At 44.8% G+C, this 19,993-nt stretch overlaps 1 protein-coding gene across 1 annotated transcript in view; it reads right to left on the bottom strand.

Annotated features, from left to right (window-relative positions):
* Positions 1-396: 396 nt before the first annotated feature.
* ATP6V1B1 (ATPase H+ transporting V1 subunit B1) overlaps positions 397-19,993 on the bottom strand; it is a 140,447-nt gene continuing 120,850 nt past the window's right edge. Inside the window, exons 9-14 of the mRNA XM_089691167.1 lie at positions 18,049-18,172; positions 14,477-14,627; positions 11,719-11,801; positions 10,543-10,647; positions 4,570-4,699; positions 397-671 (exon numbers count right to left, since the gene is read on the bottom strand). Of these exons, the coding sequence (XP_089547293.1) occupies positions 514-671; positions 4,570-4,699; positions 10,543-10,647; positions 11,719-11,801; positions 14,477-14,627; positions 18,049-18,172 (751 nt within the window). The 3' untranslated portion in view covers positions 397-513. The remainder of the gene's footprint in view (positions 672-4,569; positions 4,700-10,542; positions 10,648-11,718; positions 11,802-14,476; positions 14,628-18,048; positions 18,173-19,993) is intronic.

Here is a 19,993-nt window from a genome sequence, read left to right as displayed (position 1 = left end):
ATGTGGGCCCACGGGCAGGTGCCGTCTGTGGAAAACACAATTGGACTGGGAACCGAGGTTCCCGTGCGGGCTGCGTTTTCCAAAGCAGTGCAGGGACTTCTTCCCTGCGTGTCACGGGCATGGGAGTCCATTCAAATGAATGGGCTCTCTTGCCCATGCAAAACGCGACTGGCACGGCTGCATAGATGTACAGTAACAGCCTGGTCACAGAACTTCTCAAGTGTACAGGGATATTCGCACATCCCACTCCCCCATTCTCATGTATTCTCCCAAAGGGGCAATGACAAACAAAATCCCAACATATGGTCAATAGGTGCACATAGGAACAACATCAACCTGGATGAAGACTATAATCCTTTGTATGGAAGACAATTAATCAGATACATTGTTTGAGGGGAGAAATGCTTTAATAGAGAAACAGAAGGCTGCATATTAACATTCAAAATAAATATTGTTTTAACAACACTATACTGATGTTTTCCTGTGTTATTATTAATAAAGTCAGTCTTGTATTTAGCGTTTGGATGTCTCTGTCTGCGCTCGCGATTCTCTGGGGTAGAATTCGGCCAGCATGGTCTCCGGAATACGCTTGAGAAGCTCCTTCGGGAAGATCCGTAGCAGCTGCCACCCGATGTCCAGAGACTCAAAGATGGTCCGATTATCATATGCTCCTGGAGGAATAAAAAAAAAAACGCGAGCAGAAGTTACCTTTCTGGATAACACACTTGTGGAAGAACCAGCTGATCAACCAATTAAATTTCAAGCTGCTGAAGAAATGTTACAGATGGGCTCTGACTATGTTTTAGAGAGACCAAGAGATAGAAGAGGGAGTGAGGGGAAAAGGAGGAAACAGAAAAGAGTGAAGGTGTGTAAGACTGTAGGAAGAACAGGAAAGTGTAAGTTCCTCAGGGGTGGAAACTGCTGTAAGTAGTTCAAAGTATAGAGCATTGTGGAAAATATATAAATGTATTATAATAATTTTACTGACTTTTGTAACACTGGAGCTTTTCAACTGTTTAACAGTGGAGCTATTAAACTGTAGTGAGAACAGAAAAGTGTAAGTTCCTCAGGGGCGGAAACTGCTGTATGTAGTTCAAAGTATAGAGCATTGTGGAAAATATATAAATGTATTATAATAATTTTAGTGGCTTTTGTAACACTGGAGCTTTTCAACTGTGTAACAGTGGAGCTATTAAACTGTAGTGAGAACAGAAAAGTGTAAGTTCCTCAGGGGCGGAAACTGCTGTACGTAGTTCAAAGTATAGAGCATTGTGGAAAATATATAAATGTATTATAATAATTTTAGTGACTTTTGTAACAATAGAGCTCTTCAACTCTAGTGAAAACAGAAAAGTGTAAAACTGGATCTATTAAACTGTAGTGAAAACAGAAAAGTGTAAGTTCCTCAGGAGTGGAGACTGCTGTAAGTTCCTGTAAGCAGTTCACATTGTAGCGCGCTGTGGAAAATATATAAATGTATTATAATCATTTTAGTGAAGTTTGTAACACTGGAGCTATTCAAGTGTAGTGAGAATAGAAAAGTGTAACAGGGAGCTATTAAACTGTAGTGAGAACAGAAAAGTGTAAGTTCCTCAGGGGCAGAAACTGCTGTAATACGTTCACAGTGTAGAGTGCTGTGGAAAATATATAAATGTATTATAATTATTTTAATGAAGTTTGTAACACTAGAGCTATTAAACTGTAGTGGGAACAGAAAAGTGTAAAACTGGATCTATTAAACTGTTTTGAGAACAGAAAAGTTTAAGTTCTTCAGGCGAGGAGACTGCTGTAAGCAGTTCACAGTGTAGAGCGCTGTGGAAAATATATAAATGCATTACAATAATTTTAATGACGTTTGTAACACCAGAGCTATTCAACTGTAGTGAGAACAGAAAAGTGTGACACTGGAGCTATTAAACTGTAGTGAGAACCGAAAAATGTAAGTTCCTCAGGGGCAGAGACTGATGTAAGCAGTTCACAATGTAGAGTACTGTGGGAAATATATAAATGTATTTTAATCATTTTAATGGCATTTATAACACTGGAGCTATTCAACTGTTGTGAGAACAGAAAAGTATAACACTGGAGCTATTTATCTGTAGTGAGATCAGGAAAGTGTACGTTCCTCAGGGGTGGAGATTGCTGTAAGCAGTTCAAAGTGTAGAGTGCTGTGGAAAATATATGTGTATTACACTAATTTTAATAGCATTTTTAATGCTGGAGATATTAAACTTTCAGCTGGTGTGGTGCAGAGACTGATATAGATGTTCAAAAGTACAAAAAAAAAGGTCAGGTGGAGGGGATTTTGTAGGCACCATATATCAAACAGCCAATAGATAAAGTTACCAAAGCTTTATTATTGTAAGATTAAAACTATACAATGGAAAAATATATTCACCGGCCATATAAAATTACATAAATGCATTGCTTCCAACAAGGAGGTTGTGTATGTGTGTGTGACACCTATAATAGCATGGTGACACCTATAATAGCATGTTACTGTCATACAATACAAATGTCTTGCTGAAGTGCCCACCGCTGTTTCGTGTCGGCGGTAGAAGAACGTGCAACTAGGTGGTTCCTTTGCTTACAATGTGAAGCTCCTCCCTGTTCTCTGCAGGTGCAGGTGGGCCTTCCTCTTCTCCCTTTTTGGCTGGTGTAGGAACCCACAGATGGTACTGTGTGTGCCATCTACCTACCTTTTTGGGTTGTCCATCGGGTTGTCCCTGAGGAACAGTAGGTCTCGAAACGGGTCGGGAACTTGGACAATGTATGTGTGATGTAAGGCACTTGGGTAAGACATTTGTTATGCATGGCAGTAACTTACTCTTGTAGGTGTCACACACAGATACTGATAGGGCCGGGGCTAGGGGTGGGCAGGAGGGGGCGACTATCCTGGGCACTGTAGTATGATGTGAGGTGGGAGGAGCACCACAAGGAGATAGGGGGAGGGGATTTGTGTTGGGAGGGAGAATTTATTAGGCAGCAGGGGGTAAGAATTATTCTAGAAGTGGAAATTTACGGAGGTGCGCTAGTATTGTTGGATTGCGGGGGGGAAAAAATTTGTGCTAGGAAGGGGGATTTGGGGAGGTTGTGCCTAGAAAAGGTAATACAATAGAGGGGGGAGGGGATTTGTGCTAGGAGAGATTTATTTTTTTGGGGGGGAGGGGGTTGTGCTAGTAGGGATAATTGGGAAATATCTGCGCTAGGAGGGGAAATTTTGGAAGGGAGGGAAAATTGTGCTGGGAGGAGGGGGATTTGGAGTAGGAGGGAGAAATTTTATGGGGGAGAGATTTGTGCTGGAGACATATGAGGAGAAAGAATTTAAGCTGGGGGTGATGGGGGGGGCAGAGACTTATGCTGGGATGGGGGATTTCAACAGTGGGGCAGATTTGTACTGGGAGGAGAAGGAATTTATGCTTTTGCTGACACATAATGCTCATACATCTTGGGGAGGGGCGGCCGCAATTTGGCATGTTCACCCTGGGCTTTAGATGACCTTGTCCCAGCACTGGATACACAATATGGTTGCTGTAAACCACATGTGACAAACACAAGACCCACGGGCCGATTCTGGCCTGTCAGGCCATTTCATTTCTCCTGCCAGGGGCGGACTGACAACTCATGGGGCCCCGGACAATAGGGGATCATGGGGCCCCTGTGTCCTTGCCCACACTCAAAGCACACCCAAAAAAGCCTATAAAAAGTACCAGTGGCATTTCATGGGGTCCCCTACTGACCCCGGGCCCTCGGGCAGTGCCCTAGTGCTCGAATGGTCAGTCCGCCCCTGTCTCCTGCTGCTACAGCACCCCCTCATCTCTGCACCACCTTGTCAGATAGGACAGAACTTCTCTGCTAGATCCTGCGCTTCTCCGTGCAGCTGCCCGGAGAGGATTGTCTCTGCCCCACATTGTCTCATCAGTGAGCAGCAGAGAGGAGGACAGAACTCCTCCTGCAAATCTTGCGCCTCTCTGTGCAGCCGCAGCACCCCCTCGTCTCCACCTCCTCTGGTTTCAACTGACTCTAGCCCTCCTCTGGTCCTCCTCCAAACCCCACATTCTCTGCTTCCTAGATTTGCCCTCAGCTTCTTCTTGACTTCTGATGGTGGTGGTGGTGGTGGGGGGGGGGGTGTTCTTGACATCTGATGTAAGGGGGGTGGGGTACTCTGGACATCTAGTATACAGATACAACTGAACATAAAGCTGATGGAGCCATGATGAAATTGAGTTTGACACCCCTGTAAGCAATGCATTTTATGTAACATTATGTGGCCTGTTAATATATTTTGCCTTTGTATGGTTTTAATCTTACATTAAACATTTAAAAAAAAAAAAAAAGCTTTATTAATTTTATCTATTGGCTGTTTGATATATAGGACCTATAAAATCCCTTCCACCCGATGTTTTTTTTTTTTTTTTATACTTTTCAAATTATTGGGATTTGGGCATTATGGATAGTCTGAAGTCACACTATTACAAGTTTAAATTTGATATAGATGTTGATATACAGTATAGTGCACTGGGGAACATGTCAGAGCTATACAGATGAATAATAAAAGTGATCATTTACCCTGAGAAATGAACTGTTTCTCAAACTTTTGCAAGAACTCCAGATACAAGAGATCATCTGAAGACAAGGCTTCTTCACCCACCACGGCTTTCATGGCCTGGACATCTTTCCCGATCGCATAACAAGCATACTGTTTTTAGGAAAAAAGAAAACATTATTGTAAACCAGGGGTCTCTAAACAAAAGGGCCAGCTTACTGTCCTTCAGACTTTAAGGGGCCGGACTGGGGCCATTGGGAGTAGAAATTGTCCTGCCGTCTTGGTATTAGTGGGAGGAATAGTGCCCCATCATTGGTATCAGTGGGAGGAATAGTGCCCCATCGTTGAGTCAGTGAGAGGAATAGTGCCCCATTGTTGAGTCAGTGAGAGGAATAGTGCCCCATCGTTGAGTCAGTGGGAGGAATAGTGCCCCATCATTGGTATCAGTGGGAGGAATAGTGCCCCATCGTTGAGTCAGCGAGAGGAATAGTGCCCCATCGTTGAGTCAGTGAGAGGAATAGTGCCCCATTGTTGAGTCAGTGAGAGGAATAGTGCCCCATCATTGGTATCAGTGGGAGGAATAGTGCCACATTGTTGAGTCAGTGAGAGGAATAGTGCCACATCTTTGAGTCAGTGAGAGGAATAGTACCCCACTGTTGAGTCAGTGAGAGGAATAGTGCCCCATCATTGAGTCAGTGAGAGGAATAGTGCCCCTTCGTTGAGTCAGTGAGAGGAATAGTACCCCACTGTTGAGTCAGTGAGAGGAATAGTGCCCCATCATTGAGTCAGTGAGAGGAATAGTGCCCCATCGTTGAGTCAGTGAGAGGAATAGTACCCCATCATTGAGTCAGTGAGAGGAATAGTACCCCATTGTTGGTGTCAGTGAGAAGTATAGTGCCCCATCGTTGGTGTCAGTGAAAGGAACAGTGCCCCATCGTTGGTGTCAATGAGAGGAATAGTACCCCACCATTGGTGTCAGTGAGAGTAATAGTGCCCCATCGTTGGTGTCAGTGGGAATAAAAGTGCCCCATTGTTGGTGTCAGTGAGAGGAAATGTGCCCCATTTATGGTGTCAGTGGGAGAAATAGTGCTCCGTTATTGATGACAGTAACAGGAATTATGCCCCTGTGGGAGGAAAAATATCCCAAGGGCCGAATAAAAGCAAGCAAAGAGCTGCATCTGGCCACCGGCCACAGTTTGGAGACAACTATAACATTTGAATTGAACAACACTAGATTGGAACCCTCTTAGTCCTCATATGTTTCATTTATTTTTTCAACTGAGCAGTTCTCAAAAAGGTGTCTCATTTGGACCCCTGTATGAATTGGCATTTCTACTACTAGATGTGATGACGATCCGTTTCTATAATAATAGCAGTTCGATATCTGGCTACTGCCACTACACCTTCGGGAGGGGGTGGAGCTTTGTGACAAGAGCAGACCAATATAAAATTGTTCAATGTCTGTCACCCCTCTCCGGTAATCCCTCCGCTTGTAGGCAGCTATCTAGTCTGGCTCTGTGCCAGAATAGTGCCTGGTTACAGCAGATGGTGTCATCCGGTGCTAGGCCCCTTTTAGTTACAGCCCTCCTGTAGTGATGTCATGGGTGAGTTAGGGCCCAATTGTAGGCCAAGATGGAGAAAGCACTTGTGCATTGGGTCATGGGAGCCAAACACCCTACACCAGCACAGATGCAACCAGCACGTGTAGGCCTTGGACAGGGCAGGAGGCCTGGTAGGAGTAGACATGCACCCAGAAGAGCCTGTTGTAGACTTTCTGACCTTTATGGAGGTGGGGACTAGGGCAGATTTCAACAAGCCTTTTAGACCAGGCCAAGAGTTCCCTGAGTGAGGCTACTTCCCTGGAGGTTCCCGGGGGAGATATACCTAAGGAAGAGGTGACTAGAGAGTCCAGTCCTGTGAGTGCTAATGACTCCGGGTGCAAGAGAGATTTTTAGAGGGAGATGGTTGCTGAAAGTGCTGCATATGCTTTCACACTCACAAGACTACTGCGGACTGTCCACTAAATGTGCTTGACTGTGTAACGTCAAGTGACTCTGGACTGTATGTTGATGTGATGCAACTGTTATGCCATTCCCTAAATGCTATCAGTATAGCACAGCCAGGGGCGGACTGACCATTTGGAAACTCTGGCACTGCCCGAGGGCCCGGGGTCAGTAGGGGGCCCCATGAGATGCCCCTGGTACCTTTTTCATAGGCTTTTTTGAGTTTGGGCAAGGACACAGGGGCCCCATGATCCCCTATTACCCGGGGGCCCTATGAGTTGTCAGTCCGCCCCTGAGCACAGCAAAACTACTTTTCTTGTGATGGCATTGCTTCCTTTGGGGATGTAAAGTTTAATGGCTGGGAATGTCTGTGGAGGTCTCAGGCATGGAGTGGGGCAAAAATGGTGGAGGGTTCAGCCTCAGCAGGGAGAACAGTGTTCCAACGGGACAGCAGGAAGAGTAGGGACTTGTGCTCTTGGCACCAATTCTAAGCAATCACAGAGCCCTTCTTACAGAATGACTACTGTTCACATAACATAAGAAAATTCAAAATACTAACAATATGCAAAACCATCCACAACTCTGCCCCCAGCTACATCACCATATTGTCTCAAAAAATAACCCAAACCGTTGTCTCTGTTCCTTCCAAGACCTCCTTCTGTCTAGCACTCTTGTCATCCCTTCCCATGACTTCTCCAGAACTTCTCCCATCTTCTGCAACTCCCTGTCTATCTCCTAACCTTGTCTGCCTTTAGGTGATCCCAAATTTTGAAGACCAACTCCATGAAAAAATTAAATTTAAAAAGTACTTTTTGCATAATTTACCTTACTCCCCAGTCTTGATTCCAAACACCTCTTTCTAAGCCACCCTGCATTGCAATGGATTAAAGTCAGAGTTTTCTCTAGAACAAAGCTAACATCCTGCCCTGGGGACCAGACATTTTTCCCTACTCCTTATCTTCTTGGGCATAGGTCCCCCCACTGCACCCATGAGTCCTCCTGTCTCTGGAGCCAATGAGAGAAGACCCTGACGCTAAAAATGTCTCTTCCACCAATAGGAGGTGTGCACGTTATGCAGATAGCGAGGTTGACACCTGAAGAAGAAACCCAGGAAGTAAACAGCAGAAGAGAAAGGATCGTCATGTGACCGCAGCTTCAGGTAAGCAAATTAACATTTGGATAGGTCTTTTTTATTCATCGGCAAGCTAGAGGAGATGGGAGGGAGGGGTGGGAAAGGGACTTCTAATATCTTGGAGTTGGGCTTTAAGCAAATTAAATGATATCCTATGCCAAGACTAGAGGAGTTAAATTTAAAAGTAAGGGCAAATATACTACACCTCTGTAAAATATCTAGGCAAGTCAAGAAAGTTTGCATTTGTAAGTATAATTTTCCCCTTTTGTCCTTGTTATGTTGTCACCCGTGAACTCAATCATCGAAAAGCCAAAGGCAGTGAATGTGGTGGTAGAGGTATCTAATCAATATTATAGGTGCACTTGGCCAACGGATATCATGGAGCTATATTGAAAGGGCCAGTCCCCCCAACCTGTCTATAAAAATCAGTACAGAACCTAGCCAACTTAGTGTTTTACTAAAAATATTTAGTTATCATTAACCATTTCCATACCGGGCAATTTTACTCCTTCCTGCCCAGGCCATTTTTCAGGTTTCAGCGCTCTCACACTTTGACAATTGAATGACAATTGCGCGGTCATACAACATTGGACCCAAACTAAAATTTTATAATTTTCTTCACACAACTAGAGCTTTCTTTTGGTGGTATTTAATCGCCGCCGGGGTTTTTATTTTTTGCTAAATTAACAAAAAAAATCATGTTTTTCTTTGTTTCTGTTATAAAAGTTTACAAATAAATAATTGTTCTTCATAAATTTAGGCCGAGATGTATTCTGCTACATGTCTTTGGTGAAAATAACCCAAATTAGGATGTATTATTTAGTTTGTAGGAAAGTTATAGAGTTCACAAACTATGGTATAGATCTGAAAATTGATCAATCCTGAAGTACTGACGGCCAATCTAATTTCTTGAGGTCCAAGAATGTCAGAACAGTACAGATATCCCCCAAATGACCCCTTTTTGTAAAGTAGACAGTCCGATGTACTTCATAAGAGGCATGGCAAGTTTTTTGAAGTTGTATTTTTTTTGTCATAATTTTTCGGAAAATTAAAAAAATTATTTTCACAATTTTTTTTTTTTTACATACTGTCACCAGTGCAGTACAGCATCATCATATAACTGGCATGGCGGTGATCAGGGACACTGACTGGTGACAGTATGAAAAAAATATATATATATATTTTTTTTTTTATTATTTTTTATTAAATTTCTTTTATTTTTTTTAAGATTTTTTTTCATATTTTACTATGACCAAAGTAGTACAATGTTACCATAGTAAAATTGAACTACTTTGGGGAAGTGATCAGTATTTTTTTTTTTTTTACACAATTTGCTTATAGCAAAGAATTACTTTGCTATAAGCAAGCATTTACCTGAATGAAATCGATTCATTCAGGTTTTTTTTTTCTTTCGTGCTTAGCTGTGATTTGGCAATCCATTGTATACAACTCTCATGTGACCTGCTGTGATTGGTCACAGCAGGTCACATGGTACCGGCAACAGGGGCCGGTACTCAGATCTGTCATCGGCCGTGTCCGAGGTATACGGCCGGTGACAGATCGCGCCGCTGCGCGGCTCTGCAACCGTGCGAACTGCGCATGTGTGGGAGGACGCCAAATGGCGTACACCCCGGAAAGGTAATGCATTTTTGTGGCCGCCAAAGGGCTATAGGCTGGGCGGCAAATGGTTAAAAAGTTATAGTTATCATAGAAATAATCAATGTTACAATGTTGATTAAATAAATATTAGTTTAGGTCGTGAGCTCAATCATCGGAAAAGTTGTTGAAGGAGGCAATTGTGCTGGTAGAGGTATCTAATCAATATTAGGTGCACTTGGACAACCGATATCATGGAGCTATATTGAAAGGGCCAGTCCCCCCAACCTGTCTATAAAAATCAGTACAGAACCTAGCCAACTTAGTGTTTTACTAAAAATATTTAGTTATCATTAAAAAGTTATAGTTATCATAGAAGTAATCAATGTTACAATGTTGATTAAATAAATATTAGTTTAGGTCGTGAGCTCAATCATCGGAAAAGTTGAAGGAGGCGATTGTGGTGGTAGAGGTATCTAATCAATATTAGGTGCACTTGGACAACCGATATCATGGAGCTATATTGAAAGGGCCAGTCCCCCCAACCTGTCTATAGATATCGGTACAGAATCCAGACAACTTAGTCTTTTACTAAAACTATTTAGTTATTATAAAAGTAATCAATATTACAATATTGATGAAATAATACTGGTTTGAATGTATATCTGGCATTACACACTAGATTTTCTCTAGGACTCCAAGGTTGAAGCCTATGCTCTGGAGCTCCCAACCCCACCCAGCTACTGTGGCAAACTCAACTTTTTTAAAAAATATTTTGGAATGTTGAAGTGGAGATACCCTGTAGATGAGGAACAGAGCAATGGGTGGCCTTCAGGATGAACAAAAAGGATCTAAAAGATTCCCCTATCCATGCTGAACAATGTGGATTGATGAATCCCCTGCCATTATATTCTGAACAGTACCTGCATCTGGCTGGATGTAGTCACTATTCAACTGACAATTTTCCACCTGGCTCCTTTGACAAAATTTGATTTAACAATCAACTTTTGGAGAGCCAAGTGCTGCCAACAGGGGCACCCATGCTTTGCGTTTCGTCCAATTCAGCAGGAGTCAGCGGAAATTGGACCTGTGTACGGCAGCCTTAACTCTAGTAGGAAAATGTAACCAAATGAGATCCAGGAAGATCAAAGCCTCCACCCCGGTTTTGGTTTGTGGACCTGTTCCTCACGAAAAAGCATACACAATGCTGACAAAAATTGTAGTCTGGCAGATGTAGATAATTCCGGAGCCAAGGATTTGCATACCAGTTGGTTGGAAACATCACCATGATCTTTTCGCGTCATGCCTTCTCCAATGGCGGACTTCATAAGACGGGATAGTGATGGAAGCACATTGATAGGGGGGTAGATCTGAGGAGGAAAAAAATGAACTCAATGTTTATTATTGTCAATGTAAAATCACCAGATGATGAAGAGTTGGTTAAAAGGCCAGTCCACTAAATGTTGAGTCTGGACACCTGTTGTGAATATTAGGAGGGTTCCCACCATCTCTGCTGGATTATTATTTACTTTATAGTATGAAGGATGTTAGAGGAAGACAGAACGTGAGTGGGAACTGTCAAATCTTCTAGGTGGTCAGGAATTAAGACCTCACTGTTGAATTATCTGAGACATATAAAATGACGGGCCAACTCAGCCCATCAGGACCAAACCAAATTTTTCAAAATGTAAAATATGTTTGTGTGGTGGACTTTAAATCTGACCAATGTTTATTCAAATACATTCCTCAATAGCCACAAAGGATAGAAATCCACTCTTTTGTGCACCAGAAGCCTTTGCCAACCCAGATATTGTCCTGAAAAGTAGAGGTGACATCATCACTGTGCTGTACATAGCCTGTGCAGAGAGCAGGCTGCCTGCAGAAAACTACAGGAGGGGGCGGAGACAAGACCAGTCACCCTGCGCAAGGAGAGAGAGCAGCAGTGAGCGGTCTGTATTACAGGAAGGGAAAGTCTCACCCTGGATTAGTGCACAGATCTGGAAGAAATACACAAAGCTCACCAAGAGGAAGAATACACATGATGAATGAATTTAGATGATATTTGCTTATCCCGGAGTTCAGCTTTAACCCCTTCACGCTGGATCGTCCCGGCGTGAAGAGGAGTTCCTGCGTCGGGAGGTGGGTGGGACGGGGCGTGGCTTAGTGTCATGTGGCCGCCGTGACGTCACGGCCGGTCACATGATCGGGAAAGGTCCCGATCGAAAAAGCGGACCGGGACCTTTCTGTGAGTACCTCACATGTGTGCTGGGACCGCGCAGGGCGCGCGCTCTCAGCACATATGTTTTTTGCTACATGAACGCAAATGTGCAGCCGCTCGGCGTCTAGGCCCAGACTCCGGGAGGCCGCACATTTGCGTACGGACGGAGTGAAGGGGTTAAGGAAGCCCTCCAATTGAAATGTATATAAAATGATAAACTGACCTGTCTGTTGTGAAGTTGTCTGTCTACGTAGATCTGTCCTTCAGTGATGAACCCAGTTAAGTCAGGAATGGGGTGAGTGATATCTGCAATTGGGTAAAAAGTAATAAGATATTGAGGTTAATTTGGCATGATCCTTTTTTATTTGTGTGTGTTATAGGCATTGAAGAATGCTGCAAGAAATGTAAGTGCCAGTTAAACTTTTTAACCACGTCAACACCGAGCACTTTCACCCCCTTCCTGTCCAGGCCAATTTTCAGCTTTCAGCGCTCTCACACTTTGAATGACAATTGCGCGGTTATGCAACGCTGTACCCTAATTAAATTTTCATACTTTTTTCACACACATAGAGGTTTCTTTGGTGGTATTTAATCACCACTGGGTTTTTTATTTTTTGCTAAACAAATTAAAATAGATTGAAAATTAAAAAAAAAAAAGTTTTCTTAGTTTCTGTTATAAAATTTAGCAAATAAGTACATTTTCTTCTTCGCTGATGTGTGTTGATGAGGCTGCACTGATTGGCATTGATAGGCTGCACTGATGTGCACTGATGAGGCTTCACGGATAGGCATTGATGAGGCTGCACTGATGAAGCGGCACTGCTGGGTACTGGTGAGGTGGCACTGATGGGCATTGATGAGGTTGCACTGATGTGCGCTGATGAGGCGGCACTGATGGGTACTGGTGAGGCGGCACTGATGAGGCTGCACTGATGAACATTGATAGGCTGCACTGATGTGCACTGATGAGGCTGCATGGATGGGCATTGATGAGGCTGCACTGATGAGGCGGCACTACTGGGTACTGGTGAGGCGGCACTGATGGGCATTGATGAGGCTGCACAGATGGGCATTGATGAGGCGGCACTGATGAGGTGGCACTGCTGGGTACTGGTGAGGCGGCACTGATGGGTACTGGTGAGGCGGCACTGATGGGCATTGATGAGGCTGCACGGATGGGCATTGATGAGGCTGCACTGATGAGGCGGCACTGCTGGGTACTGATGAGGCGACACTGATGGGCATTGATGAGGCTGCACTGATGTGCACTGATGAGGCTGCACAGATGGGCATTGATGAGGCTGCACTGATTAGGCAGCACTGATGGGCATTGATGAGGCTGCACAGATGGGCATTGATGAGGCTGCACTGATGAGGTGGCACTGCTGGGTACTGGTGAGGCGGCACTGATGGGCATTGATGAGATTGCACTGATGGGGCGGCACTGAAAGGCACTGATAAGCTGTACTGATTGGCAATGATGAGTCAGCACTGATGGGCTACACTGATGGGCACTGATAACCTGCACTGATGAGGCTCAACAGTTGCTTCAGGGGATATTCATTTTACCACTACACCGGGGCGGGGGCAGCTGTCACTGTGCTGGCATCCTGCTCCTGCACCCCCTGTAATGGTGTCACCCAGTACGGCCCGCACCCTCCGCACCACCCTAGGGACGCCACTGCTGGTACACCATACTTTGAGGTTTTGCATGAAAGGAAACATGTTAGACACTGCTGCAATAGTTTCTGCACAGAAATGAGCTGGAACACAGCCAAACACTATCAGAGAAAAAAAAAAGACAGCTAATCTCAACAAATACTGCTCTCTCTGCTTCTGCTCTCTCTATTTCAGAGATTTTTTTTCAGTGCATTCTGGGCATTTTGGAAGGTCTCCTGAGGTTATCTTTAAAAAACGCTTCTAACCGCAAACGCTCATAAATGCGGTATGCAAACGTAGCTAAACAGACGTTTTTTTAACCTACATTTTCCAGCATCAGTTTCCATCGTTCAGAAGTGTTTTCCAAATGTCACGTCTACATGAAGCCTTATATGTGACTTCCTGTCCTCAGGCTGCAGAGTTCTGTGCCGACAAAGCTGAGTAATGGCCACACCCCCTTATCACAAGTGTCCTTACACAGTTCTACTACAGCAAAGGTGAGGGTGTGTGTCTGGCCACGCCTTTAACATTGGGGGTCTCATCACCCCTCTCCTAGATTCTGCTCATTCGAAGAAGTGCTGTAGGGCTTCAGGCCCTGACATAGCCTTGTGTGACCTTCCCGCAAATGCACCAAAGTTGGCTATTATGGAAGTTTCAAACATTTGCCATGTTTGCATGTGCATGAGAAATCTCTTGCACATGTGCCGATGTACTGAAGGGCTATGCCAGGACCCGAAGGCTGGGCAGAATCCTTCAGCACCTCTGCACACGTGACATAATAATGGAAATAGGGGTGCAGGAGGGTGGGGGGGGGGGTAGAGCCAAACAAAAGGGGACTATCATTCCTCTATACCTTGAACCTATGGCTATGATTAAGGCTACATGCTGAAATCTGTAAGCCCTCTAATATTTTCAATATTATAAATATTTTAGATTGAAGATCGAACTGCCGGCTTTCTTTCACCGACACGTTTGCTCGGGTGTTAGGAGGACACTACAAGCCAGTGCACTGACCGCTCACCACTTCGGGGAATTACAACAGGTATGTTCTACTATATTACAACTGGCCTAGCCCTTAACCCTATTATCATGGCAAAAAAAGATTTGCACAACAAACAATTGTAGCGCTACATCAATAATAATGGCCAAAACTATTTAAAAAAAATATTGGCATTGAAATTGAATGCACCCATATGACCCATACCTGAACTACTGATCTAAGTTCAGTTTGTACTTGTAAGCAGATTGTTATACTAGACAAGACAGGTCAGACTTTAGAAGAAAGTGGGACAAGGAAAGCTTGCCGGGATGTGGGAACTCACCGTCATTGGGCATGGTTAGGATGGGGATTTGTGTGATGGAGCCGGTTCTGCCCTCCACTCTGCCGGCTCGCTCATAGATGGTGGCCAAATCTGTGTACATGTACCCGGGGAACCCTCTCCTACCAGGTACCTCTTCCCGGGCCGCTGATACCTGCAAGACCAAATACCAAGAAGATTATCAGGTACCCAGTGTACAATCAACCAAAAAATTTCCTGTCAGCGTTCCGAAGTGAGAACACTTGCCAATGAGTGAATTTCTCCCAGCTTGGTCATTGACTTTATGCTAAACTCAAGCCAAAGGTTTTTTTTTTTACTTTATTTTAGTTTTGGACACAATGAAGACAAGACATTCTCTTTCTTCCGGGAATTACCGCAATCCCCTCAATCTTATATCTGTCCCCTTGCTCCCCAAAACCACCCTCCCGTTTTCATGTGCACTCTGGAACGCCCGCTCGGTCTGCAATAAGCTCACCTCTATCCATGACCTCTTCATCTCCAGCTCCCTTAACCTTCTAGCACTCACCGAAACCTGGCTCCAATCAGCAGATTCTGTCTCCCCTGCAACACTCTCCTATGGAGGCCTCATCTTGGCCCACTCACCCAGACCCAGTGGACGGAAAGGAGGCGGGGTTGGTTTACTTCTGTCACCACTGAGCACCTTTCAAGTCCTCCCTAGCCCTCCCTCTCTATCCTTCTCTTCTTTCGAGACCCACTGCATCCGGCTGTTCTCTCCGATCTCTCTGAGGATTGCAGTGATCTATCGGCCTCCTGGACCGGTGTCCCGCTTTCTTGATGACTTCCCCGCCCGGCTACCCTACTTTTTTTCCTCTGAGCTACCCACTATCATCCTCAGAGACTTCAATATCCCTATTAACGTCAATAACCTGGCTACATCCCAACTCTTCCACATAACCTCTTCTTGTGAACTAGCACAGTGTATACAGTCCTTCACTCACTCCAACGGGAATACCTTAGACCTTGTCTTCTCTCACCATTGTACTCCCTATAACCTCACAGACACCCCCTTTCCCCTGTCTGATCACAATCTCATCACCTTCACAGTCTCCTCATCCTCTAACACCTATCCCTCCAAACAGCAAAAATTACCAGCAGAATTCTCCGAAAGTTGAACCTGGCTCCCTTCCACTCTGCAAATGGCCAACTCTATGACAGAGACTCGCTTCCTCCCCTAACAACACGAAGCACCAGGCCCTGACCGCTACAACCTTGGCAGACTGACCACACCCAAAATCTAAAACGACACAGTCGCGCGCTGGGGGCGATTATGGCGTAAAACCAAATCCCACCAAACGTTCACACGTTATAAATCTGCCTTCCTAACATACACTTCCTCCCTTCACGCTGCTAAACAAGCCTACTTTGTCACTCTCATTAATAACTTCTCTTCCAGTCCTCGTCGGCTCTTCTCTACTTTTAACTCTCTACTTTCTCCGCCTCCACCGCCACCCAGCACCTCACTCACTGCCCACTAGATTGCAAACCACTTCAAAAACAAGACTGATGCAATTCGTAGGGACATCGCCACTACACAGACACCCACCCCACTTAGCATTCCTCATACTATACCCCCCTCAACACTTTCCTCCTTTGACCTCGCTACCACCAAAGAGGTCACTAAGGTCTTCTCAGAAGCCCGCCTCACCACCTGCCCCCTGGACCCTGTCCCCTCACAACTCCTTCGGTCACCCTCCTCTTCCATTCTATGCTCCCTCACTCACATCTTCAATCTTTCCCTCTCTACAGGTGCATTCCCCTCCCCTCTAAAGCACGCGTACATCACTCCCATACTTAAAAAAACCCTCCCTTGACCCCACCAACCTGAACAATCTAAGACCCATCTCCCTGCTGCCATTTACCTCTAAACTCTTAGAACGCTTAGTCTACAATCGTCTGAGCTCCCACCTCACCGACAACCACCTATCTCGACCCCCCTACAGTCTGGCTTTCACCCTCTACACTCCACTGAAACTGCCCTACTAAAACTCTCTAATGATCTACTAACTGCTAAAACCAATGGCCACTATTCAATACTCCTACTACCTGACCTCTCTGCGGCTTTTGACACAGTTGACCATCCCCTCCTCAAAAAACTACACTCTCTTGGCCTCAGAGACTCCGCTCTCTCCTGGTTCTCCTCCTAACTATCGCAGCGCTCCTTCAGTGTTACCTATAATACTGCCACCTCCTCTTTACTCCTCCTCTCTGTAGGGGTCCCTCAAGGTTCTGTCCTTGGACCACTTCTCTTCTCCATCTACACCTCCTCCCTTGGTCACTTGATAAACTCCCACGGCTTCAAGTACCATCTCTATGCTGATGACACGCAAATCTATCTGTCTACCCCTCACCTCACCCCTTCAGTCTCCACTCGCATCACTAGCCTACTAAGTGACATATCGGCATGGATGTCACTCCACTTCCTCAAACTCAACCTTTCCAAAACTGAGCTCCTAGTATTCCCCCCATCCCGCGCCACCACCACTGACTTCACCATAAATATCGGTAACACAATCATCAGTCCATCCCCTCATGCCAGGGTACTAGGTGTAATCCTAGACTCACATCTGTCCTTCTGACCCCAGATCCAATCGCTGACAAAATCATGTAGACTTCACCTCCCAACATCACCAAGATACAACCGTTCCTAACCCCGGAAACCACTAAGCAACTTATTCACTCCCTTATTATCTCTCGCCTCGACTATTGTAACTCCCTCCTCATTGGCCTACCTCATCGCAGGCTATCCCCACTCCAGTCTATCATGAACGCTGCTGCCAGACTCATCTACCTTACTAACCGTTCTGTATCTGCCACCCCTCCATGCCAATCCCTCCACTGGCTCCCAGTTGCCCAACGGATAAAATTCAAATTACTAACAATGACATATAAAGCCATTCATAACACTGCCCCAAATTACATCACTGATCTTGTCTCCAAATATCATCCAAACCGTACTCTCCGCTCCTCGCAAGACCTCCTACTCTCTAGCTCCCATGCTTGTCTCCAAGACTTTTCCAGGGCATCACCCATCCTCTGGAACTCCCTACCCCAATTTATCAGACTATCGCCTACTCTACTTACTTTTAGGCGATGACTGAAAACCTATCTCTTCAGGGAAGCCTATCCTGCCCTCTGCTAATACTGGAATGCTCTACTCTTCCAACCAGTCCATCCCCCACAGTTATTACCTATTGTACTACTAGCCCCTCCCTCCTAGATTGTAAACTCCAAGGATCAGGCCCTCAAATCCCTCTTGTATTGAACTGTATTGTTACTGTACTGTCTCCCACTATATTGTAAAGCGCTGAGCAAACTGTTGGCGCCATATAAATCCTGTATAATAATAATAATAAAGTATGTGCCCTGCCAGGGTTGCTCTCTGGGACCTTGTTGGGGAAATTCCCCTCCCTTTTCATAGGAGGAAGGTCTTTGGTGTCCTTGAGTTAAGAGTCATCTTAAGAAGATCCATACACAAGAAAAAAAAACAATTTTGGGTGGATTTGGCCTAAAAACAAGAAAAACCACAATGACTCTGCAGCAGTCAGATATGTTACCTCTCGCAGGGCTTCCGCGTAGGAGCTCATGTCTGTCAGGATCACCAAGACGTGTTTCTCACATTGATAGGCAAGGTACTCGGCTTCTGTGAGTGCCAGACGCGGGGTGATAATCCTCTCAATTCTAAGAGAAGAGGACAGACAAGACTTTGTTATCTTGATCATAACACTAATACCTATATGAGTCCCACATACCTGGAGTTACAGGTAAGTAAAAGATATACATCAGTGTGACTAGACAGGTGTACACTCAGTGGCAGATGTTATATATTGCAGAGGTTTGGGTTTTCACCAGCAGTTCTTCTAAGCCTCTCCAAGCTGAGAAACAATGATCCTTCATTAGCCTCATTCTTTTATTTTTTTTACTGTCCATTTTTATGTTCTGTGATCAAAACATAAACTAATGAGGCTCATAAGGGGCATTTTTGGCACCAGAAAAGGCTCAAAATACTTGAAAGGACCTTCTAGAACCTTCAGGAAGCATTTAAGGCCCATTTTATCCCTTGAAAATCACCAAATTTGTTTACCATTTCACCTACTCCATTGATCCTAATACATTTTGAGAAACTGTCAAAATTTGGCTTAATTCTCCTAATTTTAGCCAAATTTGCAGGGAGATGAAAACTTTCAGTTGTGTTCATCTTGCACTACCTTTGAGTAAAACACACTTTAATGCGGTATTGCAGAGTTTTATTTATCATACAATCTATGGAACATTTCCTGAGTTCTCTCTACAGATATGCAGCACCTCAGGCTGGATTACAATGTAGTGGAGGTTATTTATTAGGGAGGAAGTGGAATATTCCAATCCCCTGATGACGTCCTATTGGTCAAAACATGTAGATTAAAGTTTGTGACACAGGACACTGTACGCACTACATGTGTGCTAATGTGTCTGTATATATATATATATATATATATATATATATATATATATATATAAAAAGGTCAGAAGTTATTATTATTATTATACAGGGTTTATATAGCGCCAACAGTTTGCTCAGCGCTTTACAATATAAGGGAGACAGTACAATTACAATACATTTCAGTACAGAAGGAATGTGAGGGCCCGGCTCATGGAGCTTACAATCTAAAGGAAGGTGATACAAAAGGTGATAGCTGCGGGGGATGATCTGGTGGAGGTGATTCAAGTACAGTTCTTAGGTGGAGGTGGGGTAGGCTTCCCTGAAGAAGTGAGTTTTCAAAGATCGCCTAAAGGCAGACAGGGTGGGGGCTGACCGGACATGCTGTGGTAGGGAGTTCGAGAGGATGGGAGAGGCTCTGGAGAAGTCCTGGAGGCGAGCGTAGGAGGAGGTGATGAGAGAGCTAGAGAGGAGGATATCATGGGAGGAGCGGAGTGGGCGATTTGGGCGGTATCTGTGGATGAGGTTGGTGATGTAGCTAGGGGCAGTGTTGTGGATGGCTTTGTAAGCTGTGGTTAGTATTTTGAATTTTATACGTTGGGTTAATGGAAGCCAGTGAAGGCATTGGCAGAGAGGGGCAGCAGTCGCTGATCGGTTGGTAAGGTGTATGTAGCAGCAGCATTCATAATAGGCTGAGGGGGGGATAGCCTGTGTAACGGTAGACCAGTGAGGAGGGAGTTGCAGTAATTGAGGCGGGATATAACCAATGCGTGGATAAGTTGTTTTGTGGTGTCATTGGTCAGAAAGGGGCGGATTTTGGAAATGTTCCGGAGGTTGAGGCGGCAGGATTTAGCCAGTGAGTGGATGTGGGGCCCAAAGGAGAGGTCAGAGTCTAGGAATACGCCTAGCACCCTGGCATGAGGGGAAGGACCAATGGCTGTGCTGTTGATCTTAATGGTAAAGTCATGAGTGGGGGATCGGGGGGGGGGAGAAAATATTACAAGCTCAGTTTTTGAAAGATTGAGTTTAAGGTAGTGGACGTTGCTGTTTATTGTTTCTGTGTTCAGAATGTTATAAGCTGG

Source organism: Staurois parvus, unplaced genomic scaffold (genome assembly GCF_062004578.1).
Source record: "Staurois parvus isolate SC_StPar_1 unplaced genomic scaffold, SC_StPar_1.0 ptg000552l, whole genome shotgun sequence".
NCBI lineage: Eukaryota > Metazoa > Chordata > Amphibia > Anura > Ranidae > Staurois > Staurois parvus.
This window is presented reverse-complemented; position numbering and strand designations above follow the sequence as displayed.